Source organism: Dendrobates tinctorius, unplaced genomic scaffold (assembly GCF_039654945.1).
Source record: "Dendrobates tinctorius isolate UK_male_01 unplaced genomic scaffold, ASM3965494v1 ptg000064l, whole genome shotgun sequence".
Classification (NCBI taxonomy): domain Eukaryota; kingdom Metazoa; phylum Chordata; class Amphibia; order Anura; family Dendrobatidae; genus Dendrobates; species Dendrobates tinctorius.
This window is the reverse complement of record NW_027361732.1, coordinates 9239529-9264967: the sequence shown is the minus strand read 5'-3', so window position 1 is coordinate 9264967 and position 25439 is coordinate 9239529. Positions and strand designations below refer to the sequence as shown.

At 42.4% G+C, this 25439-nt stretch overlaps 1 protein-coding gene across 1 annotated transcript in view; it reads right to left on the bottom strand.

The window, feature by feature from the left end:
* Positions 1–746: 746 nt before the first annotated feature.
* NUFIP1 (nuclear FMR1 interacting protein 1) overlaps positions 747–25439 on the bottom strand; it is a 57876-nt gene continuing 33183 nt past the window's right edge. The window contains exons 6-10 of the mRNA XM_073580286.1: positions 19429–19521; positions 11900–12132; positions 9786–9911; positions 7265–7506; positions 747–1320 (exon numbers count right to left, since the gene is read on the bottom strand). Coding sequence (XP_073436387.1) covers positions 1021–1320; positions 7265–7506; positions 9786–9911; positions 11900–12132; positions 19429–19521 — 994 coding nt within the window. The 3' untranslated portion in view covers positions 747–1020. The remainder of the gene's footprint in view (positions 1321–7264; positions 7507–9785; positions 9912–11899; positions 12133–19428; positions 19522–25439) is intronic.

Genomic DNA, 25439 nt, shown 5'->3' with positions numbered 1-25439 from the left:
TGTAAGCCATAATCATCATTAACAATAAACACTTGAAATAGATCACTGTTTGTAATGACTCTATATGAGTTTCACTTTTTGTATTGAACTGAAATAATTTCACTTTTTGATCATATTCTTATTTAGTGAGAAGCACTTGTAGTATACAGGATATTCAGAATTGTTTAAGAAAATGAAAGATGAACCCTCATGGGCTGCTGTGAGCAACAAAACAGTAACAGTTACAGAGCTGCATTTACACATTGGGGACACGGGGACACTTTTTTTTTGCTTAGCACTATAAATATTCACGTTAATTGTGTTGTGTATGAAGGCATGGCCATTCAAATACTTTTTTTTATCTCTGCGGAGTACCTCTTTAACTGAATTCAAAGCTGCACAACTGCTGTTATCTGTATAATGTTCACCTTTGTTAAATGTGTGATAGAGGAGAGCAGAGTATTCTCTCAATGTGTAGCACAATGAAAGAAAAAAGGGATGGCACTCACCGTTACCAAAAGCATTAGGACCTGTTGAAGCGCAGGAGCATGAAACGGCCGTCGTCTGCACTCTTTGCATTGCTCCCGAGCCCAAGCATTTTTATCCATGAAATAAAGACTTCTACTTTTGGTAACAGTGAGTGCCATCCCTTTTTTCTTTCATTGTGCTATTGAATTTTGTTATATTTCTTCAGGATTGAGCATCCGTTCATATAGTGTGTGAAGGGTCCCTTTAGATTTGTTTAAGAGACCACAGTGCCGAATCCGTTTCTCTTTTTTGGACTTTATTCTCTCAACGTGTGCTGTGTCTGGGAAGTATCGTTCTAACGAGTCTCAGCCTCTACTGCAGCAAAAGTTAGGCAAACTGAAAGAGGGAAAAGTATTGACAATTGCAAATATAAGTCATAACGGACAAAAAGTGTTATTACCCATTTACAGAGACATGAGTCAATTCTGACAGTTATTTTATACAAATCAAGTACAGTAAGAAATCATTTAAAAAAAAAAAAAAAAAAAGTCTTTTCTGGTACAATGAAATATTTTAAACAGCAAATGTTTCTATACAGCTAGCATTGGTCTCCCAGATCTCATCATCCACAGGATCAAGCTGCCTGAAGACCGAGCTAGCCATGGGCATCTTTTGGGCATCCAGTCCACTGTAATGCTCGCTTTTCACTTTGGATTTTCTTTCTCCATTTAGATCTGTGAGTTTTGCAGGTGAAGACTCTTTGGAGACCTGCACTTCTTGGTTCAATGTGGCTTCAAAAAAGCGATTTTGGACAACGTATCTGACGCACTGTAAAATTACATTTCTTTCATGTCTTATGTCACGCGCCAATAACTGGGAAAAAAAAGATAGATAAAATGTCATATGTAATGCAATAGTTTTCCATTAAAAATATTAGGTCAGAAACCATGAATGCCATGTACATGTCATACAACAACGCTGCGTGCCCAGGCAGATACCAAACAAGAATGTAGGCTGCTTTTTTCAAAAACGCAACTTCACTAAATATCCCACAATCTATTCTCAAGAAGACAAGGTAATAATTATCCGCTAACAATGAGGCATATAGGCCAAGCAAAGCCAGACACATAATACACAACAGGCGGCGCAACACCCAAATCATAAATGCTGTGCAAGGAAAATGGGGCCCAAAAACCGTAATGATGGATGTAAAACTGGATTCTAGGAAATTAGTTTTGCATTTTGGTGTGATTTTAAATAGTGTAAGCAAACAGATTCTTCTTGGATAGCCACTAAGATATGTAATACATGCCGCCAAAATTACCTAGTACTGCATCGACTCCTTATAGGGAATCTGTAACCTATTTTTAGCCCTATCAGCTGCCGGCACTGCCATCAGGGGCTTATCTACAGCATTCTGTAATGCTGTAGATAAACCCACGATGTAACCTGAAAGAGAAGAAAAACGAGTTAGATTATACTCACCCTGGCGTCCGGTCCAGTCCGGCGCCTCCCATCTTCTAGCGAAGCCGTATTCCTTCTTACTTCTGCCGCGGCTCAGGCGCATGCGTACTTTATCTGCCCTGTTGATGGCAGAGCAGAGTACTGCAGTGAGCAGGCGTCGGAAGTCTCTGACCTTTCCCAGCGCCTGCGCACTGCAGTACTTTACTCTGCTCTCAACAGGGCAGATAAAGTACACCTGCGCCAGAGCCGCAGCAGAAGTAAAAAGGAGGGATGGCTTCGCTAGAAGATGGGAGGTGCCGAACCCACCGCGACACCCACCACACCCGAGCGCTCCCCTCGGTGTGTATAATCTAACTCATTTTTCTTATCTTTCAGGTTAAATCAGGGGCTTATCTACAGCATTACAGAATGCTGTAGATACGCCCCTGATGGTGGTGCCACCAGGGCTAAAAGTAGGTGACACATTCCCTTTAAACACAATCTGGACCACGTTTCCAGTTTGCTAAATCAGGCTGAGTTCATGCTAGGTTTTAGCTTACGATGAGTGTTTCTATCAACGCTTACGTCTGAAGCCCTGGTAAACGGGATTTGGACTGATCTTGAAGATGGAACTATTGACCGTAATGATGCAGAATAGACAGAATAACTGCTTTGTCAGACATTTTTGGCTGTAAACGCCTATTTTGAGGCAGGCTTCATCAAATCAAATCAAATTTATTATCGCCAAGTACATATTACATATATACAAGGAATTCTTTGTGGCAAAGAGGCAACATAATATATAACAACAGATACAACAAGTAACATCTAACAAGACAGATACAGTATATAGTCTACACATGATGATTTAATTGTTGAACAGAGAGTGGATAGAAGCTGTTCATATGGCGGTTGGTGCTGCATTTGGGGACTCTGAAGAGACGTCCTGAAGGGAGTAGTTGGAATGAGGAGTGTCCCGGGTGAGAGGGATCGGATGAAATTTTCAATGCGTGGGATCGAATACTCTTATCATAAAGATCCTGGATTTTAGGCAGGGGGAACCTATAATTCTCTCTGCTGTTCTGAAAGTCCTTTGTAAGCGGAGTTTGTCATGCGCAGTGGCTCCCCCATACCAGACTATCAGAGAGGAACAAATCACAGATCTGATGACAGCATTAAAGAATAAGATCAGCAGATTCTTAGACAAACCATATCTTTTCAGCTGACGCAGGAAGAACATCCTTTGTTGTGCTTTTCTTATAACAGCATCCACGTTTTTCCCCCATTTAAGATCATGAGAGATGATAACACCAAGGAATTTGGTCTCTGTGACCCTAAGAACCACTTCGTCATGGATGTAGATTGGAAGTATCTCATGTTGATCTTTCCTAAAATCCACAACCATCTCAGCAGTTTTTTTTAGTGTTGAGTACAAGATTATTGGCTTTACACCAGTCACATATTCTTTCCACCTCACTCCGATACAAGTCTTCAGCATTTCCCCTGATGAGACCAATCAGTGTCATATCATCGGCAAATTTCAAGATTTTTACTGAGTCTGCTGAAGAGATGTAATCATTCGTATAGAGAGAAAACAGTAACGGGGACAAAACACACCCCTGAGGTGCCCCGATGTTTGTGACCAAGGTGTCCGAAGTGAATGGTCCAACTTTTACACTCTGTATCTTGGCTGTCAGGAAGTTATAAATCCACAAGCATAAGTTAAGAGGGACTCCAAGAGCTACCATTTTCTTATGAAGTAAATTCGGATCAATGGTATTGAACGCTGAGCTAAAGTCCATGAAAAGAATCCGGACATATGAGTGCAGTTCATCTGTATGATCCAAAATGTACTTCAGTGCCAGATTGACAGTGTCGTTTGCCGAACGATTCTCGTTATAGGCAAACTGAAGCGGGTCCCATAGCTTCTGCGTGAATTTTATCAGGTGGGACATCATAATTCTTTCGAAGACTTTCATAGCTACAGATGTGAGTGCTACTGGTCTATAGTCGTTCAACTCAGAGGATCCCACTTTCTTGGGGACAGGGATAATTGTGGAATTTTTCCAACACTGAGGTACAACGCACTCTTTCAGTGACACATTGTATATATTTGTCAGTATAGGGGCAAGCTGGGTAGCACATACTTTCAGACACATTGGAGATACACCATCAGGGCCAGGTGCCTTTTTGACCTTAAGTCCCTTCAGGATGCGTATCACCTCTGCCTCGGAGATCACTACTTGGGTGTTGCACAATGAATGATCTTTATATGAACAGACTGAGGAGCTTAGAGATGAATAGCCACTGTGTGTAGAGCTTGCCTCAAATCTGCAGTAGAATTCATTTAACTCTGCTGCCAGACTTCTGCTGGGGTTCACTATAGTGGGGTGGCTTTTATAATTGGTGACCTCTCTTAATCCTCTCCATGCAGATCTATTATCTTTTGATGAGAACCTTTCCTCCAGAATCTTTGCATACTCGTGTTTGGCTAACTTGATCTTTTTAGATAGCGAGTTCCTAAGTTTCTTGAATTCAGTAATATCGCCTGCTTTATAAGCCTCCTCTTTTCTCTTACGGATCAACCTGACTTTATTTGTAAACCACGGCTTGTTGTTTCCCCGAAAGTGGACAGATTTGGATGGAATAAACGTGTCTTCACAAAAACGGATATATGAGGACACTGCATCAACCCATTCATCCAGACCCGAGCATGTTTCCTGGAATACCTCCCAGTCCGTGCATTCAAAGCATGCTTGTAGTTGCAATTTTGCCTCCTCAGACCATGTCTTCTTTGTATAAACTGTAGGTTCGGATTAAATGAATTAGACAATGATCTGAAAAGCCCACTGCTGCTCTCCTCACTGCCCTGTAGGCCCCTTTTATGACTGTATAGCAGTGATCAAGCGTATTGTTCTCTCTCGTGAAGCAGTTTATATGTTGAGTAAATTTGGGGAGATCCAGGTTGAGTTTTCCTTTGTTAAAGTCCCCCATTACAATCACAAATGCTTCTGGAGATCCTTTCTCCCATTCTGATATTTTGCATGCTAATTCACCAATAGCAGCTTTAACAGATGCTTGGGGGGGAATATATACTGCAACCAGAACCATAGATGAAAACTCTCTTGGAGAGTAAAATGGTCTACAATTGAGTGCAAGGAACTCTAGATCTGGAGAGCAACCTTTTCCCAGTATGTTAACATCACAGCACCAGCTAGTGTTGATGTAGAGACATACCCCCCCCCCCTTTGTTTACCTGAAGCTACACAATCACGGTCAGCTCTGTAGATAACAAAACCAGGTAGATCCAGACTACAATCAGGGATGGTGTCATTCAACCAGGTCTCAATAAAACAAAGAGCAGCTGAATTGGCCATATCAGATCTCATGTTACAAAGTAAGTTCAGTTCCTCCATTTTGTTAGATAAGGAACGGACATTAGCCAAGTGGAGTGAAGGAAGAGCTGTTCTGAACCCTCTCCTCCGAAGGCGTGCCAGGACGCCTCCTCTCCTACCTCTCTTGCAGTACACCTCCACAGGTTTCACAGAAGTAATGGATTTTATGTGCTCAATTGTTGAATTAGCAATCATGCTCCAAGAAGGGGAGTCCATGAGAAATTGCGGATGATTCCAGAATAATAAATCGTCCCTTGAAATCATAAGAGTAGGTTTACAGAGTGCAGTGGCCATGACTACACTCAGCTTGTAGCTATAAAGACTGAACAGTCACAGCTTAGCAGAGTTAAATGTACAACTTTCCATAAAGGGTGCTCCCAGCACTGCTGGGGGGGAGGGCATGGGTGCAACAAGACAGGGAAATCAGGGGACATGCCAACAGTCAGTCCAAACCTGCCCAGCTCACCCCTTCAGCTCCACCTGGACCACAAGATCTCCAGAACATCTCCAGCACCGCACACTCCACCAGCTTTCCTATCCCGGGATCATCTGCATTCTGGAAATGGGTACAAGTTGTAGGAAAGTTGGCAGGCAGCTAGCAGCTTCACTCTCCCCCAGCTGAAACCAGGCACGGAGCTCCACGAGGACAGAAAGACACCGGTCCCAGCTGGTCGCAGTCTCCACACTACTCCCAGCTCTGCCGAATCCTGTAGCCCTACAGCTCCACATGGACCACAAGATCTCCAGAACATCTCCAGCACCGCACACTCCACCAGCTTTCCTATCCCGGGATCATCTGCATTCTGGAATTGGTTACAAGTTGTAGGAAAGTTGGCAGGCAGCCAGCAGCTTCACTCTCTCCCAGCTGAATCCAGGCACGGAGCTCCACGAGGACAGAAAGACACCGGTCCCAGCTGATCGCAGTCTCCACACTACTCCCAGCTCTGCCGAATCCTGTAGCTACGCAATGGTGAGTGCTCCAAAGGGAGAATTAACAATTAAACGGGGTAAAAAACTAAAAAAAACTCAGGAGCCTCATGCCAGAGCAGCCATCTCCTCGGCGCTCCTCCTCCTCCTCCATGACATGACATGACATGGTTGATAGCATCATGGAGGCCCTTCGCACGTACACCCAAATTCCATGGCTTCAGATGAAAGCTCTGATGGAGCCACTGACCTGAGAGTAAAACTTGATATGAACATGGCCTTACGTAGTGGCGTGCACCTGCCAGGGTATCTCAGCGGGTGCTATCTAAATTTACAAGAGAAGATAATCTGTTGACATGATTTTGTAAAGACATGGCTGTAACACTGATTACATTGTTAACTTTAGTGAAGAAACTCGCTTTGCTGTTCTTCTGTAATCACCATATGAAGTTTTCAGCTACTTAGATTTTGGTGCACAAGGGCTGACAGTATACTGGATCTCCTCCTCCCAGGAACTGGGGGTGCAATCGCAATGAGACCTTCCCCACAGTTTGAGAAGCACTGTCTATATAATCCTCAGAGATATGTACAAGCATAAATTTCTAGTATAATGGACGCCATGGTTGATGGCCCTCATCCAAGTTACATTTTAACAAGTGCGCAAACGATATTTCAGCTTTTAATGCAAATAAGGAGGTTTCCATTCATTGACAAGAAGAAAATGATGAATTATTAGAACATAACGAGGGACATTTATCATTGTTTGCGTCCAAAGTTTTATGTTTTTTTTTTTTTTAATGCCTATGCCAAAAAAAGGGGGAGGGCGTGAAAACTTTTTTGGGCAACATTGAGCATAAATAAGAATGCTTTAGATATCTTAACTTTATTATTATTTATAAAAAGGCTATTACAACTGGTTAATATGCAAGCCATAAATTTACCAGGGTGGAGCAGAAATTGAGAAGAGTGGCTTTGGAATGCTTGCATAAAAAAAAAAAAAAAAAATATATATATATTTTTCCATCATTTGCAAAATGATTTCATGTTCTTACCATTTCTAGCAGAGTATTCCGACGCTTTGTGTTAACCGGTCTCTTTGTATTGTTGCGGCCTTTGTTCATGTGGATTCTGTTATGGGAGACGTTTGGCTTCAATTCAGTACTGCGAGAGTCTGACGCACTTGAGGTGTTCTTAGTCTTAACATTCGCAGGCACAGAGTCCATACTCGGCTTGTGTGCTTCGAATATATGCCTGTTTTCTTCTATGGCTGCGGTTATTTTCTTCGTTGGGATCTCTGAAACAGAAATCATGAGTTATTGATTCAGATTCATGATTGTTAAATAGAAGTGGCATGAAAATAGCCGACGTTATGAAACGCCAGATTACAGTTTAACCAAACGCTGTACTGTGTGGTGTCATAGCACATGGCCACTAGAGGGAGCCAACACATCTACCAAAAACACCTAAATATGACAGCGAAGTCTCAGTTACTACTAAATTCTTTACAAATTTATGTGCGACTAATATTTATAGTGAACTACATGGTTTGTTGGATTTTATGCTTGTAAAAGCTGTAGAAGATTTACTGAAGCCCTTTCAGTGGAAAATTGTCTTGTTGGTGATTAAATGGATTGTCCCATGTAAAATATTAAAACACACGTCCCAGATGAGCGCCATTCCAGTGGTGTCAGCGTGGTGCTTCCAGGCGGTCATGTGACATACAGCTTAAGCGCAACTGCACCTTTCATACATTTCATCAAAAGGCAAAGTTAAAGGGTTATTCACATCTCCAAGATCCCATCTCAATATGTAGTAGGTGAAAATATAAGCAAATACCTCCAATTAGAAATGCAGTATAGTTCTTCTGATTCGCTACATTGCTTTCCCATGTGCAGGCCACTGCAGTAGCTTCCGTATCCAGGATTACAACCACTAACAACTGCCACCATTGAGTAGCCGTAGCTATGGATATGGCACATGGAGTAAGTGACCTGCATTTCTAATTGGGGGTATTTGCTAATATTATCACACCTACTACATACTGGGATAGGATTTTGAAGGAGGGAATACCCCTTTAAGTCTGACCGCTCTGTGAAGGTTGCAGCACTCATGTGGCTGCAGCAAGACAGCGCTGACATCATTGCAACAGGTATGATGCAGGAGGCAAGAATGTGTTTGCTACTTTACGTTATCTGGAGCACTTTAGCAATAAAGAGGTAGTCCAGTAGCGCTCATTTACCAAAATCCTTCCCAGCATGTGTCAGGTCTCTGTCATGTTTTTGACAGTTTCTAAGGAAAGACAGCCACTTGCAAACAGAAAATAGCTGTGTACAGGTGCATACTTAGCTATATATGGAAGTGGCTACTTCTAATAAATAAAGTTGCATTCTGTGTCGCTATAGCACGTAAAACATGAATTATATGAAGTTTGAATTGCACTCTGTTAGGCTGGTTTCACATTAGCGATTTTGTGCGCAGTGCATCGTGCACATGCGTCCCTATGTTCAACATGGCGTACACACGGTCTTGCATTTGCATGCGTTCGTCTGCGTTTTCGTGCGCATGCTTTTTTCCAGGTGTGCGTCTAGACGCGCCGGGTGCAATATGTTGCATTTTTGGGTTCTCCCAAAGGCGTAAAAAAAACGCATGCGCACACTTGCGCACGGAATGCGTCAAAACAACGCATGTGCGTTTTTGCATGCGTTTCTACTTGTGCATGATGCGCTGCGCACAAAGACGCAAATGTGAAACTAGCCTTAGATATCAGTGGAGATGGCTTCTCATTGCTTGCACCTGTCTTTTGATATTTGTATACATAGGACCTCTTAGAACTCCACCCGTGAGAATATGGCAATTTTAATCACAGCAGGATCCTACCTACCCACATAAAATGTATGCGTCAGCCCAGGAGAAGAGTCACATTAGATTAGGCTCCCAGCAAAAGATCGCCTTGCCGTGGCTGCTGGGCACACATGAATTGGCCAAATTATATGCCAAGTATCTTTGTTTTTTTACTATTTTCTCAAACAGTAATGCAATTCTCATTTCAGATACAGTTGTGCTCAAAAGTATACATACCCCAGCAGAATTTTTGCTTTCTTGGCCTGTACCTTATATGTATAGCACGACAGGGTGAAACTTTGCTTAGAAACAGAGTCTGCATCATTCCCGGCAGATGATGGCTTTGCTACTCAGCAAGCATTTGCCTCTAAAAGGCAGTGAATGGAGCCGAGCTCTCCTATTGCTAACTCTACCAATGCTGCGGTCAATCTCTCACAGCTGCATTTAAAGTGCACAATCCGGAAGGCGCGCAATGCAATCACAGGGTCCTGATGGGTTGGAATGGTAGCTGGAGACCTGCTGATAGCCCCTCGTACCTTCCTTCACTGTTCCCCTATTAACTCCACCTGTAGCTGGGTTTCATGAGAGACTAATTTTTATGTATACTGCTTTTACAGTATTAGAAAAACAGAACAGGAGGCCACAAAGAATGACTCTTTGACTTCAGGACAACAGTTCCACTAGAGCTGGGGACACAGATGAACATTATGCTGGTGCTACTTATCGACTCACCCTCGGGTTCACTGTCGCTATCGGAGGCGCTCCCATAGCAGGATATAAGTTGGCTTAGTGCGGAGGTTACTTGCTTTGGAACGACGGTTAGGCTGGTGGATGTTGGGTCTTCACCACTGTCAGATCCTACATGTAGAAATGAGAACAAACAATAGACCAATGCTTCATGATGTAACATAACCCATACCATAAAGTAACGCACTAACATTCATGTGGATAGGGGAAGACAGATATCCAAGGCAGGTAGTGTGTTAATGTTGCAATATTACATGTTAACTAGATTTGGAATCTGTTCTACGCCCGGGAGGTACATTTATACAATGTCTTCAATAAAATGTCGTCAGCCAGGGCACTGTTATGTTGACATCGTAGTACATTTCTTCAATAAAATGGTGCCAGAGTCAACGCGTGCACATCCCATGATATTCGGCGCCATTTTGTTGAAGACACTGTCTGCGAATTTGCATAGACTGTCTTCACTAAAATGGCGCCATAGTGCAGTATGCACACGTGTTGACTCTGGTACCACACTGAGCAGGCACTGTCCATCCCGGATGCATCCACTGTTCTATATATGAAATTTTACAGTGCTGTGGTATATGCTGGCACTAGATAAATAAAATTATTATACACTGATTTTCACTTTATTTATATTTTAGGGAGTACATTTCCCCCATTGTACAGTACCAAGTATAGTACTTTTGTTGAGAAAACAGTAAAACCAAGTTTGCTGCTTCTGTTCATGTCCCGCTGAGCAGTATTCCTACTTATGTAAAGTATATTACTATGATTAATGGATATTTAGTATAAACAGCACTAGAACTCTTTTGGCAGTAAATTTATTTACCACAATCAACTATTAATTTCATGCAAACAAAAGTAATCCAGAGGGTCCCATCACTACAGACTACCTGGGCAACTCCGCAAATGGATCAGTAATTACATTTAATGTCACATTCGGGTACCAAGTGCCCAACCGCAACTGACTCTTGGGGCCCACAGTTCGGATATAATGCAAATATTACATTACCCATTACCTATGCATTAATAATAATATTAATAAAAACTGGGTAGTCTTAAATGAACGATGAGGTGCTGCCTTAAAAGTAGAGAATGAAGTGTATTATGCCAACTACTCCTCATATAGGTGGATGTGGGGGCCCACTAGGAATTCGCCTGTTCCCCAGTGGGATAGTTCGAGCCCGATTACATGGATGATCATATATACTATTACATTTCTAGGAGACACTGCAGAGCAAAGGTACATCTTGCCATTACTTTCCCTGGCAAAAATCAGCATGATTCTCTTTCGTTGATTAGCTGACATTAAACGGACTGTCCACAATGAGAAATCTACTTCCAAAGGAATGGACTGCCTTATCATTATAAAATAAGGAAACTGTACAGATCAACAATAAAAATCTCATGTTGTCATTATGCGTCTACAGCCCCTATGCCTCTTTCTACTTCTAGAAGTGGGGAACAAATGAATGGAAGCCAGTAATGGACTGCACATTGGGATGGTTTCTGCAGAAGCGGCTGTTTGCACACTGATAGTCATTATAAATCTCCTATATGCAAAGATGTTGTTTCTTAATCTGGAAGAATTGGAAAGGAAAAAAAATAAAAACGTATCCAATGGAAGACTTTATATTTTACCTGCCATCAGATTCATGCTGCCCGAACAATTGCAGCCAGGTATGTTTTACTCCCGGGGATTACAGGACCAATTCATCAAGGTCTTTTCACCAGTTTTCTTAAAACCTTGAAATGTTGCAACATTTTTGCAACTTGTATGGTGTTGATTCCTAATTGATCTCGCTTACCAATTCATCCACCAACTGTAGGTCTACTAATTCATTTGTATTTTATCATCTTCCCCTTATTGGAAATGGTTAAACCCAGCACCTTTAATATTCTCCCACCCAGTATTTAATGTGTCTGCATTAGTCATTTAACTATCCTCCTTCTGTTCGTATATATTGACCTGTTGATATGGCTTTGTACCACCTATATACTTGGTTATCTAATTGTTTGTAATCATTTTTCAAATCTAATTGTTACGACTCACTCCCTTTAAGTGCAGAACATTTGCCTTAGAAACACATAGATACCTGGGTCACCGCCAGCGAGCATGTCTAGCGGATTCACAGCCTGTTCATCACTCTGATGGGTCAGTGCTTCTTTGGAAGGCTCTACAGATTTATCTTCTGGTTTTGCAGGCTCTTGCCTATTTGCAGCCTTATTGTCTCTGAATCTTCTTCCCCTGTGTCTCCCATGTTGGTGATTTTTCCAAGACGATCGTTCCTGGTCACCAGCTGAACCATTCCTCATTCCCTTCATTTTTCTGCAGAAATACCCAGCGTTTTAGTAAGTAAGAATCAAGACAGACAAAAGCATAGTTACTTACCTGGCAAACTCCATGACCCAAATACAAGAGCTAGAAGTCAAGCAGTGAATTAGAACGGAACAAAGGCAATTTGCGAAATTAAACTTGTACAACTAATTGTATTGATTCATTAGTGTCAACCCAATATTATTTTCTTGACAACAGACCTTCAGACTCTGTATGTGGGCTTAGAAATGGGTGGGTGAACAGGGGCGCCACCACATAGGAGTGCTCTGTTACCTTCTTACCTTACACAAGCGAGATATAACAGATTAAGTTACATGGGCAAAGTAAGCATAGGAACTAGTTAAGCCCCACATACACAATGTCGGCCGCAATCGCCGATAACTGGTTCGGCCTACACTCTAAAGCAGGGTTCCCCAACTCCAATCCTCAAGGCCCACCAACAGAACATGTGTTCAGGATTTCCTTAGTATTGCTTAGGTGATAATTGCTTCACCTGTGCAATACAAAGGAAATCCTGAAAACGTGACCTGTTGGTGGGCCTTGAGGATTGGAGTTGGGGAACCCTGCTCTAAAGTGTATGGGGGAGCGGGCCAATTGTCAGGGAGATAGCGATGAGCGGTTTGGAATTGGACATGCTCAATCAACGAGTATTCCTGGAAGTAAGCTGCCGAAAAAGATGCGAGTCAGTGGCATCCCCATAGAGAATGCAGAAGTGCTTGGCTGAATGATCGCTCCTGTGTATGGGAGAGGGGGCCAAGATGGTGGCTGGCTGAATAGGCCAAAGCATCATTCAGCTGAAAGACATCTAATGTGAAAGACATCTAACAGAGGCCTTTAGAGCGCAAGTCATTATATCACTTAAACAAAAGCTGATCTGCAGTGTCCGAGTTGGACGACTAAATGTTCCCATCCATCCTCCCAGTGAATGGACGTGAAACAAAGATTGAACAGGATGCTACCGGTAAACAACTGGCTACATCAATGGTGCCATCAGCAACATTTTGGGTTTCTTGATCATGGGGTGAATAACCTGTATGATTGACTCCTGGGGTCCTGCTAGAGATGGGTTGCATCTTACGAAAACAAGAAAACACATTTGGTACACAACTTGCTACACTCATAAGAAAACTTTAAACTACAGCAATATGGAATAGGAAAAATACGGTAAGGAAAACACATTCAGCTAATTAATTCTTTTGAGAACCCTGCTATAAGAAGTGGAAAAAGAAAAGAAAAATTCTGAATGAAAACAGAGGAGCAAGAGAAACAAACTACAAACTAAAATATGTCTATACAAATGAACAGCGCATGGGAAACAAACAAGAAGAATTGAAGGTGCTAACATAGGAAGAGTGATATAATGTCATAGGCATCACTGAAACTTGATGGGATGATACACTATTGGAATACAAACCTTGAAGGCTACAACTTATTTATAAGAAAAAGGCTCAACAAGCAGGGAGGATGTTTTACATCGTATGTTAGGAAAGTTTATCTCTCCATAGAGATCCAAGCTTCAGAGAATGGTAGCTCTGTGGAAACTGGGTAAGAAAACAAGGAGAGGAGACCAGAAACAATAGTATTGTAGATGTTTACTATAGGCCACCTGGACAGACTGAAGATATGGATGACCTCTTTTTACATCCTTTGTCCTCCAAGAAGTATGATCCTCGGGCAAAAGAAATGGGTCCAAAAAAATATTCTTTCTTCTCCTCGCTGACAAGCTTTCAAAGGGTAGAAGAGAGAACTAGAGGATCTGCCAACTTGGACCTAATTCTTATCAACAGTGAAGAAATGGTTAAGGAAGTAAAGGTGGCTGGGAATTTAGGAGGCAGCGATCATGCTATCCTCAGATTTTTATTTTAATTACAAGAGGAAAAAGACTTGCGAGGACTCAGACTTTAAAGGTTGGACTTCAGAAAGGCAGATTCTAATGGACTCAGAAAGAAGGTAGGAAAGGTCCAATGGCTGGATGTCGTAAAGGAAAAATGTCCAAGAAGGATGGGGGATTTTGCTAATTCTCACAGCAAAATCCGTAACAATCCCTAAAAGAAAAATTGGAAGCATTTAAAGAGACCAGTATGGATGAACATAGAGCTTAAGTACTTGCTAAAAATGAAACAAATAAATGCATATCAAAATGGAAGAGGGAGGCATATATAAGGAAGAATATAATGCTGTCTGCAGGGCAAGCGTTAGAGCTAAAGCCAGTAATAAAGTGAGGCTTGCAAGAGAGACAAAAAGCAATAAAGGATTTTGGGGGTTATGTCAAAAGCAAAAGAAAAATCAAAGCTGCTATAGGATTTTTACAGGACGAAAAGGGTGACGTGGTCCAAAATGATGTTGAGAAGGCCAAACTTTTAAATTTTGCATTTATGTTAAGAAAAGCATAATAATAATTTTTATTTATATAGCACCAACATATTCCGCAACACTTCACAATTTTAAAGGGAACTTGTACAGACAATAAAGACATTACAGTATACGCATAACTCATAAATCTAAAGCATATGTAACCAATTAATCTTCACTGTGTTATCGAAGGAATAAAAGAATCCACACTATCTATAAACAGAGAGGTTGTGCGGGAACCTTAAGCCAGCCAATTTAAATCTCCTGGCCAAGATGAATTACATTCTAGGGTACTGAAAGAGAAAACTGCAGAACCACTAGCCAGAATCTTTGAAACTTCCTGGAGAAAGGCAGAAGTCCCAGAAGATTGGCGAAGTGCAAATGTTGTCCCCATCTTCAAAAAAAAAAGAAGATGAAGCCAAGAAATTATAGGACAGTGAGCCTTATACCAGAAAAGATCTTTGAACAAATTATTAACCAACATGTAAGTACCTGGCTATCGATACAGTAATTAACCAGAACCTGCACTGGTTTGTCACAAACAAGTCATGACAGACTAATCTAAATTCCTTTAGTGATTCCATCATAGACTGGTTGGATTAGGGAAAAGAGGTGAATATAGTATATTTCAACTTCAGCAAAGCATTTGATAAAGTGTCGTATACTATCCTTATTGGAAAAAAATGACCAAGTACGGGATTGACAAGGCTACGGTTATGTTGATTCATAACTGGCTCAACGATCGTACTCAAAGTGGTGATAAATGTTTGCACATCCAATTGGAAAAGTGTTTCAAGTGGGGTATCACAATGCTCTGTCTTGGCCCCAACATTTTTATAAATGATCTAGATAAGGGAACTGAAGGTAACCTAATCAAATTTGCAGACAATGCAAAACTAGGAGGGATAGCTAACACAAGAGAAGACAAAGGATTCAGAAGGATGTACATAAGCTTGAACAATGGGCAGCGAATGGTATATAACAGGGAGAAATGCAAGATTCTACATCCGGGCAAGAAAAATTACATCTAAACAACGGGAGGAATAGAACTAAATAGCACGTGTGAAAGAAACTCTAGTATACTAATAGATCACAGACTGCAAATGAGTCAACAGCATCACAAAAAAGGCAAATACACAGTTCTCAGCTGTATTAAGAGAAGCATAGAGACTAGGTTCATGTGAAATAATTATCCCCCTCTACTAGTCCTTGGTCAGACCTCATCTGAAATGCTGTGTCTGGTTCTGGGAACCACATTTAAAAAAAAAAAAAAAAAAAAAAATTCAAAAACTGAAGTTCAGAGAAGAACTACCAAGATGGTGAGCAGACTGCAAACTATGTTATGTTGTACAGGCAACAGTTAACAGATCTGGGAATGTTTTAGATTGCAAAAAAGAAGGCCAAGAGGAGACTTAATAGCTGTCTACAAATATCTGAAGCGAAGTCACAGGGCAGAGCAATCATCCTTATTTGCTCATGGAAACATGAGAAGTAATGGAATGAAACTGAAAGGGAGAAGATACAGATTAGATATTGTCAAAAGTTTTTTCTAATAAGGGTGATCAACGAGTGGAACGGGCTGTCATGAGAAATGTTGAGTTCGCCTTCAATCGAAGTCTTCAAACAAAGGCTGGACAGACATCTATCTGAGATGGTTTATTGAATCCTGAATCAAACAGGGGGGTTGGACCTGATGACCCTGGAGGTCTTTTCCAACTCAAACATTCTGTGATTCTATGTGTAGAGCTGTGCTGCTCCGACTAAATACAAGTTTTACTTTCGGCCCCTGTCGGAGCAGATAATCGCTGATTAGTTAGGGTGATAGGTGTTGGACCCTCACCAATCTAGTGACAAATGATCTATCCACTGAATAGGTTATTAATAGGTTAGTCCTGGCTAGCCCGTTTAATTGCAAAAGTCAGCAACGGCAAAACAGAGTTATATACCTTATCAGGGAATGTCAAAGGAAAATTAAAATCTATAACACAACTCAAGGGTGAGGGCATTCACCCTCCTCCTACACAGAATCTCCAGCAGGAAAAGAGCTTACACTCCTTGAATTACAGGGTGGGCCACTTATATGGATGGATTCAAAATGGCCGACTTCAAAACAGCCGCCATGGTCACCCCCCATCTTGAAAAGTTTCCCCCCTCCCATATACTAATGTGCCACAAACAGGAAGTTGATATCACCAAACATTCCCATTTTATTTAGGTGTATCCATATACATGGCCTACCCAGGTGTATCCATATAAATGGCACACCCTGCAGAATTATACAGTTGACATATGGGGTGAAAAGAAATTAGTGATAGTCAAGAAGTGACAAACCTAATTAAAAGCCAGAGGCTCCCTCAGTACCCAGGTGATGGAAACTGGTTATATCCGGTGGGAAACTGACAGTCTGGGGTTTGCAGATTGGAGGGGCAGAAGCTGCTATGATGAAAGAATCTCTTCAGACTTGGTATCTCCGATGGAAAGTTAAAAGTATTGGGGTTTGTATAGCCCCAATATTGATGGGATGTACATTTTCAACTTCACGACAAATAGGGGACTGTGAGACATGCCAACCATCCCCAAATAAACAGTGGCCAGATAGAGGACGGACAACAGCAATGCCATGTTTCCCATCAAAAAGGTAACATTACGATAAAAAATATGACAGGTATTGAACGTCTGATCTTCCGGAGTGAAGATATCGTGCATGTTGGAATTATTATAATTTTCTGAAACTGAAGGTACACCCCACGATCAGTCTCACATGAGGTGGTATGAGGGTGCAACTTGGGGGCTAATAAAAATCCAAGGCTAATTATGATCTGTGTTCAATGCAGGGAGATCCATACATGTGTAGGCATGATCCACACTCACATGACGTTTTCCAAGTGCTCACCTTGGCCAAGGTCTGAGCCATCTCTGTGACCAGCGTTTAGTAAGTTTCAGTGGTTAATCCTATGTTATGTAATTGTATATGCTGTCGTATTATTTTGTACCCTTTATAAAATCTACTGTACTTTTTTTTATTATAAACACAGCTTTTCTGGATTAAATATAAAATGTGATAGTTTTGTTCCTTTTGTTCTGTAAACTGAACCTCGAAGCCTTACACAACCTGAAACCAGTGTTCAGTCAGCCAGTATAAACGATTGGGGGTGGCAGGGATTACTTACTTTTGTTATTGCTGAGGTGGCAGTGACCATACCGAGAATATATACACATATACGCCATGCATTGGAACCTGAGGTGTATATATGCTCGCTGTTAGCTTCCCAATAACTGGCCAAGTAGTGCTAATAACCTGCGGCCTTCCCCATTAACAGTCAGTCAACTGCAGAAGCAGCAAAGGGCTGTTCGTGATGTGATCTTTTACAGGGCAAATTAAAAGAGGGTGTTTAAAGGTCAACGATCACAATTTTTGATGATTAATGAAATGTTTCATTGATTTATTTTTTGGTGGGGGAAGGGGGAGTTTTTTGTTTTTTTTTATTCTACTAATGGGGGTTGCCATGAGACCTGCAAACATGCATATGCAAATGGCATCCTATAGGCATAGGCGACTAAGGTCCGTTTCTGACCTCATCTCCTATGCAGTGACCTTATAAGATGTGCATTCCACTTATGCATAATTTTGAGAGGGAACAACTAAATGCTGAGCTGCATTCAGGACACAAAAGCAGAAGAGTGAGCACAAAACAGTGGTTTTAAATTATACTCAGAGGCCATGACACTGATGATATAAAAGTTCATTACCGTGGCCCCTGCCTGTGCTCCCTCTTCAGGCAATTGCATTTACTATCAATGGGCCATGGTGGAAAGCACATCCAGTGCTCCAAGTACAACCTGGGACCATGGCAACGAGCCTTAAAATGTACTCACCACAGCGGCCCTATAATAATGTTCAGTGGCAAAAGGGACTCCAGACAGTCAAATCACTGTGTCGTCACCAACAAAATGACACTGTATGAATTCAAAACATTTTCCTCCCTCCTCCTATGGCCAACACCCTAAGGGAAAAAGGAGTAACTCCACACAATTGGGTGCAGTTGTAGCCCACCTTTGCAGTAGTCCTGATACATAGCATTTCTGCAGCTTTTCTTAGCAAAGCTGAGCAGTTGCACCCTCTAGTGAGGAAAAGCAGAACGCATGACAAATAAAAAAAAATTAATTATTTTTTTGTCAAGAAAAGGAAATTTTTCATATTTAATACATGAAGTTTAAAAATGTGATATTAGTGGGGAAAAAATTAAAATGCGTAATGGTTTGTTTTTCCCCATTTCTTTTATGAGCACAAAAAGAACCTCTAAATGAAATTTTCTTTTTCTTCTTTGGGGGCAAGGTAAGGCACAGATATCAGTGTTTGTTTGTTTTTACGTTAACCTACTTCTTATTTTATGCCTCATTTATTTCACATATTTTGCTTCCTATAAAGCCATTTTGGGGGCAATTTCAACATTTATAAAAAAAAAAAAAAAGGTTTAAATCGGATCTCCTTTGCAACTGCAGCTGATATATTTAACCCCAGCTACAGTGGAATGCCTCCTGGCTCCATAATAGAGCTGACTGTCTCCCAAAAACCTGCAGGTCCTGTTCCCTACCTACACTCGGCAATGACATGACTGTTGGGCCCAAAGGAAGAGACCCCGTTTACGCTTCGTATTACTGTGTACACAGTGCTCTTTCGGTGCTGTGTATATAGTGATATAGGAGGCATACACAGTAATAAACAGTCTTTGCCTTCTCTATGGGGAGCTTGGCTGTGTCTGACAGCTGGCTCTCCGCCTCTGCACGATCGCGTGCAGCTCCTCTACTATGTAGTGACTGCAGAGTAGAAAGCAGACCGTCCAAATGTTTAAAGTCTATGGGCGGTCCAGAAGTAGTTAAGATTGAAACAAGTAGACATTGCCTAAAGAATGACAAAACAAAGCTAATACAAACCCAAACTGTGCAGTTTTCAGAACGTCCCCTCTCACTTCCCTTTGTTTTTGGAGCTGAATCTTTTTTTCAACGTTTTGTAGAGTTGGGTAGTTTCTAGAAATACAGAAAGACAAAATGAGTCTACAGATATACACAAGTATGGATACATGTGGTAGATACAGGTCCTATGTGGTTTGGCCATTCCCTACGATCATTGTGTTAGTTATGGTCATTAATCTGCTAAACTTGACCTTTTGGATCCACAGTAGTGTACAACCCTGATGTATAGAACAGATTTTATAAATTGAGCTTTCCATTTGCTAGAAGGCTCTGCATTTGAAATTCTCATTGTTTTAAAGATCTCTGCTTGCTTCCAGCAAATGGAAACCTATAAAATCTGTTCTATACATCAAGGTTCCAAAAGCTCAGGTTTAGCAGGCTGCAGGCTCTGAACGGATTTAACTAATGAAGTATGGCAACTGATCATAGGGATTGGCCAAGCTACATGAAAAGACAGCTCAGAGGTTTATAGAGTACTAGAATGACTCTTGTTCATCTAATTTTAATTGTTGAAAATAATTAGACAACCCATTAAGATCTCATTAGGTATTTTTTCCACTCCTAAACATTAGTCGCACCCAGCGCGCAGGGTCAGTCTTGCATAAATCTTCAACTGTAAATGAATGCAGAACATCAGGGACAAAATGAGGTTAGCCGTATTTATAGTTCTAAGCAACCTGCCAAATTACAGACCTGGAACAAACAAAACCTTTCTAGACAAAAGAAAAAGCTTAAATTATCCAAACACCACAAATGCTTGCTCATTACTTGGAGTGGGCACTCATTCCAGAAAGCGGGTCAGTGCACAGTCACATATTTAGATTGCACTGCAAATTTCTATGACAACCTGGATCACAGATAGAAAACTATCAATTTTGTAGGCTAAATAGTCTGAATTATGACTATTATTATTATTATTATTTATTTATAAAGCACCATTAGTTCCATGATGCTGTACATGAGAAGGGGTTACATACAAATTACAGATATCACTTACAGTAAACAAACAATGACAGACTGATACAGAGGGGAGAGAGGACCCTGCCCTTTCGGGCTTACATGCTACAGGATGGTGGGGAAAGAGACAGTAGGTTGGGGGGTTGTAGAAGCTCCAGTGATGGTGAGGAGGCAGCGGGGATCATTGCAGGCTTTCCTGAAGAGATGGGTTTTCAGGTTCCATCTGAAGGATCCGAGAGTGGTTGATAGCCGGACGTGTTGGGGCAGGGAATTCCATAGGATGGGGGCTATTCGGGAGAAGTCTTGGAGGCGGCTGGGTGAGGAGCAAATAAGTGTGGAGGAGAGAAGGAGGTCTTGGGAGGACCGTAGATTACGTGAGGGAAGGTATCGGGAGATTAGTTCAGAGATGTATGGAGGAGACAGGTTGTAGATGGCCTTGTAGGTCAGTATTAGTAATTTGAATTGGATACGCTGATGGAGTGGGAGCCAGTGAATAGATTTGCAGAGGGGAGAAGCGGAGGAGTAGCGAGGAGAGAGATAAATAGTCGGGTGGCAGAGTTGAGGATGGACTGGAGAGGTGCAAGGGTGTTAGCAGGGAGGCCACAGAAAAGGATGTTGCAATAGTCGAGGCGGGAGATGAGGGCATGCACAAGCATTTTAGTAGATTGAGGGTTGAGGAAGGGACGGATTCTGGAAATATTTTTGAGCTGGAGGCGACAGGAGGCGGAGAGAGCTTGGATGTGCGGTTTGAAGGACAGGGCAGAGTCAAGGGTTACTCCGAGGCAGCGGACCTCTGGTACGGGGAAAAGCGTGATGTTGTCAGTTGTTATAGAAAGGTCAGGTAAGGAAGATCTGTGAGTTGGGGGAAAGATGATCAGTTCAGATTTGTCCACATTGAGTTTGAGGAAGCAAGAGGAAAAGAAGGAGGATATGGCTGATAGACACTCTGGGATTCTGGAGAGAAGAGAGGTGATGTCTGGGCCAGAGAGATAGATCTGAGTATCATCGGCATAAAGGTGGTACTGGAAGCCGTGGGACTTTATGAGTTGCCCCAGGCCAAGTGTATAGATTGAGAAGAGTAGGGGTCCTAGAACAGAGCCTTGGGGGACTCCAACAGAGAGAGGGTGGGATGAGGAGGTAGTGTGGGAGTGGGAGACGCTGAATGTGCAGTTGGAAAGGTATGAGGAGACCCAGGATAGGGCGAGGTCTTTGATGCCAAAGGAGGAGAGGATCTGTAGTAGGAGGCAGTGGTCAACTGTGTCGAAAGCAGAGGACAGGTCTAGAAGGAGGAGTATAGAGTATTGTCCGTTAGCTTTGGCTGTACGTAGGTCCTTGGTAATTTTGGTCAGGGCTGTCTCAGTGGAGTGATGGGGGCGGAAACCAGATTGTAGATTGTCAAAGAGCAAGTTAGATAAGAGGTGGGAGGAAATTTCAGCGTGGACATGCTGCTCCAGGAGTTTAGAAGCAAATGGGAGCAGCGATATTGGGCGATAGCTGGATGTGGCTGTTGGATCGAGGGTTGGCTTTTTAAGGATATGCGTGATTGTGGCATGTTTGAAAGTAGAAGAGAAGGTACCAGAAGTTAGTGATAGGTTGCAGAGGTGGGTTAGGGATGGGATAAGAGTGGTGGTGATGTTGGGGAGGAGGTGGGATGAGATAGGGTCAAGTGCACAGGTTGTGAGGTGTGATTTGGAGAGAAGATGAGCAAGCTTCCCTTCAGTGATGTTAGATAAGGAGGTTATGGGGTTTGGGCATTGGTCTGGTATACAAAGGGGTTGTGGTGGTTGGGCAATAAAGACTTGCCGTGTTTGGTCTATCTTGTTTTTGAAGTGTGCGGCAAAGTCCTCGGCAGAGATTAGGGAAGTCGGAGGGGGCAGTGGCGGATGGAGGAGGGAGTTAAAAGTATTGAACAACTGTTTGGGGTTGTAGGATAAGGAAGATACAAGGGATGTAAAGAAGGCCTGTTTAGCAGAGGTCAGAGCTAATTTGAATGCAAGTGTTGCTTGTTTGAGTGCAGTGACGTAGTCTTGCGAGTGCGTTTTCTTCCAGCGCCGTTCTGCAATCCTGGATGCTTGCCGAAACTTTTTAGTGGTGTTATTATGCCAGGGCTGTCTCTTATGCACTCTTATGCATGACAGGGGCGACTGAGTCGATGGCTGATGCAAGAGTGGAAAAATTGCTAATTAATTTCGATCATCTACAAGCTCATATACAAAAAAATTAATCCTTAAAAGATACTTTATTATTTAGTCATTAAAAAATTTTTTGAAAATAAACTTTTAGACAAACAGGCCTAAAAAATGCTGATCATATCTTTCCAATCCAGCCATAGATGAATAGAATAAATTCCACCGTCAGGTGGAGGATAACCTGTTTATCCCTATATCTCACCCCTGCCTGACAGCGGAGGTTGGCACCCTCTTGAACGCAAATGGCGCCCCAGCTCCACGGTGGCTCTCCCTAATCACCCTGTTGACTCCTATCTATAAGACACCACACCGGAGAGCAACAGATGGCCGGGTACAACGACTTCACAATCAAAAATAGTAAGTATCCCATGCCACAAACCACCACAAACAAAAATGTGAAGAATAGTAGCTGGATAAAAACATTACTTAATGGCATATGTATATATAAGGAGGGAAGATAACTAAAAATCCCTATTTGATAATCTCCCTGCCTAACAGCGGAGCTTTTTCACCCTACGTTACTCTGGTGCCCCCGCTCCACGTAGGTTGACCCTTGCTGACCCCTACACTACTCACCTTATACCAAGGGAGGGGGGTGATCAAAATATAGCAGGGCCTAAATACGGAAGGTATGTACCTTAGGCTACTTTCACACATCCGGTGTGTGGGGTCCGGCGGCGTGCGGCGAAAAGCCAGGCCGCCGCATCCGGCCTGCAGCCGTGACACCGGATGTGTATGCGGCGAGACATACGGCTCGGACATGATTTAAAGGAGCCGCAGGAGGAGGTGGACAGAGGCAGCTGCGGGAGGAGGCAGCTGCGGGAGGAGACAGAGACATGGGGGGTTAACACTTAGTGTCCAGGCGAGAGAATCTCTCTCTCTTGCCGGGCACTTGTGGGGTTAACCCCACAGAGAGATCTCTCTCACCCAGACACTGAGTGTTAACCCCACAAGTGCCCGGCGAGAGAGATCTCTCACAAGTGTCCGGGTGACAGAGAGAGATCTCTCTCTCGCCGGGCACTTGTGGGGTTAACATTCACAGAGTCCGGGCATGCGCTGTGGAAAAAGCCGGTCCGGCGCTGACAAAAAACGTTGCAGAGAACGTTTTTTTGCAGATGCCGGACGGCTAATTTTTGCCGTGTCCGGCAGCAACCGGACACGACGCATAACCATCCGGCACGATGCGGCGACCATGAAAGCTTATGGGACAAAACCGGATCCGGTGCTGGATCCGGTTATGAAAAATTTCGCCGCATCGTGCCGGATTACAAAAACCGGATGTGAGAAAGAGGCATAAGGATTAATCTCACAAAAATCTTCCCAAAAAATAATAATGTGTCTAACGAATCCAACACACAGGGTTATAGTAAACGATAATAAACAATAAGGGCAAAATGCAAAAAGAGGGAAGTTGGACACTTAATAATCTAAGGTGCACAATTGGTGACCTCCTTTAGACAGCAGTATTAATCATTCTTAGGGTCACCAACAGTTATTATTGCCTCCATTCCCACAACAAATCTTTGTCCACATATTTCATATTGCATCATGCCCAAAAATAAGCCATAAATCACTCTGCTCATATTACACTATACCCAGAATAATAGATCAGCAGGAATATAATAAGATTCATAACAACTTAGCTCATCGCTGATAAAGTTCCACCTCGACGCGTTTCCCTCCTGTAAAAGGAGTTAATCAGGAGGCCCATGATATGAAGTCAAGGGTCAGCCTACGTGGAGCGGGGACACCAGAGTAACGTAGGGTGAAAAAGCTCCGCTGTTAAGCAGGGAGATTATGAAATAGGGATTTTTAGTTATCTTCCCTCCTTATATATACACATGTGCCATTAAGTGTTATTATCCAGCTACTATTCTTCACATTTTTGTTTGTGGTGGTTTGTGGCACGGGATACTTACTATTTTTGATTGTGAAGTCGTTGTACCAGGCCATCTGTTGCTCTCCAGTGTGGTGTCTTAAAAATAGGAGTCAACAGGGTGATTAGGGAGAGCAACCGTGGAGAGGGGGCGCCATTTGCGTTCAAGAGGGTGCCAACCTCCGCTGTCAGGCAGGGGTGAGCTATAGGGATAAACAGGTTGTTATCCCCCCTGACGTTGGAATTTATTCTATTCATCTATGGCTGGATTGGAAAGATATGATCAGCATTTTTTAGGCCTGTTTGTCTAAAAGTTTTATCAAAAAATTTTTAATGACTAAATAATAAAGTATCTGATGCAAGAGTGGCATTGTAGAAACTAGTGGCAGTGTCAGTGTCGTGAGGATATAGAGGACAGTGGTAGAATAGAGTCAGAGTGTGCGAGTGTCTAGATGTGTGAGGTTTCTGCAGGGGTGCGCATGCTGCTGGACATGGGTGACAGGTGAGGAGGACAGGGATGAGAAAGTGAGTAGATGGTGGTCAGATAGAGGGAGAGGGGAGGTGGTGAAGTTAGAAAAAGAGCAGAGGCGGGTAAATACCAGGTCTAATGTGTGTCCGTCTGCGTGGGTGGCAGAGGAGAACCACTGAGTAAGTCCAAAGGATGAAGTAAGGGACAGGAGTTTGGAGGCTGCCGACTGATGGGTGTCAATGGGGATGTTGAAGTCACCCATGATGATGGTGGGAATGTCAGCAGAGAGAAGGAGCCAGGTAGAAAATTTATTACCTCTTGATATCAGATAGAGAGCAATAGAAAACTTAAATAAGCACTCCTCTAATCAAAGTTTATCCTCTTAATATATTACAATTGTCCTATTATATAGCATTATGCACTTACAATTGCGCATTTTGCCTTCTACCCAGCTAATTCTTCTCTATGTAAAAACAATAAG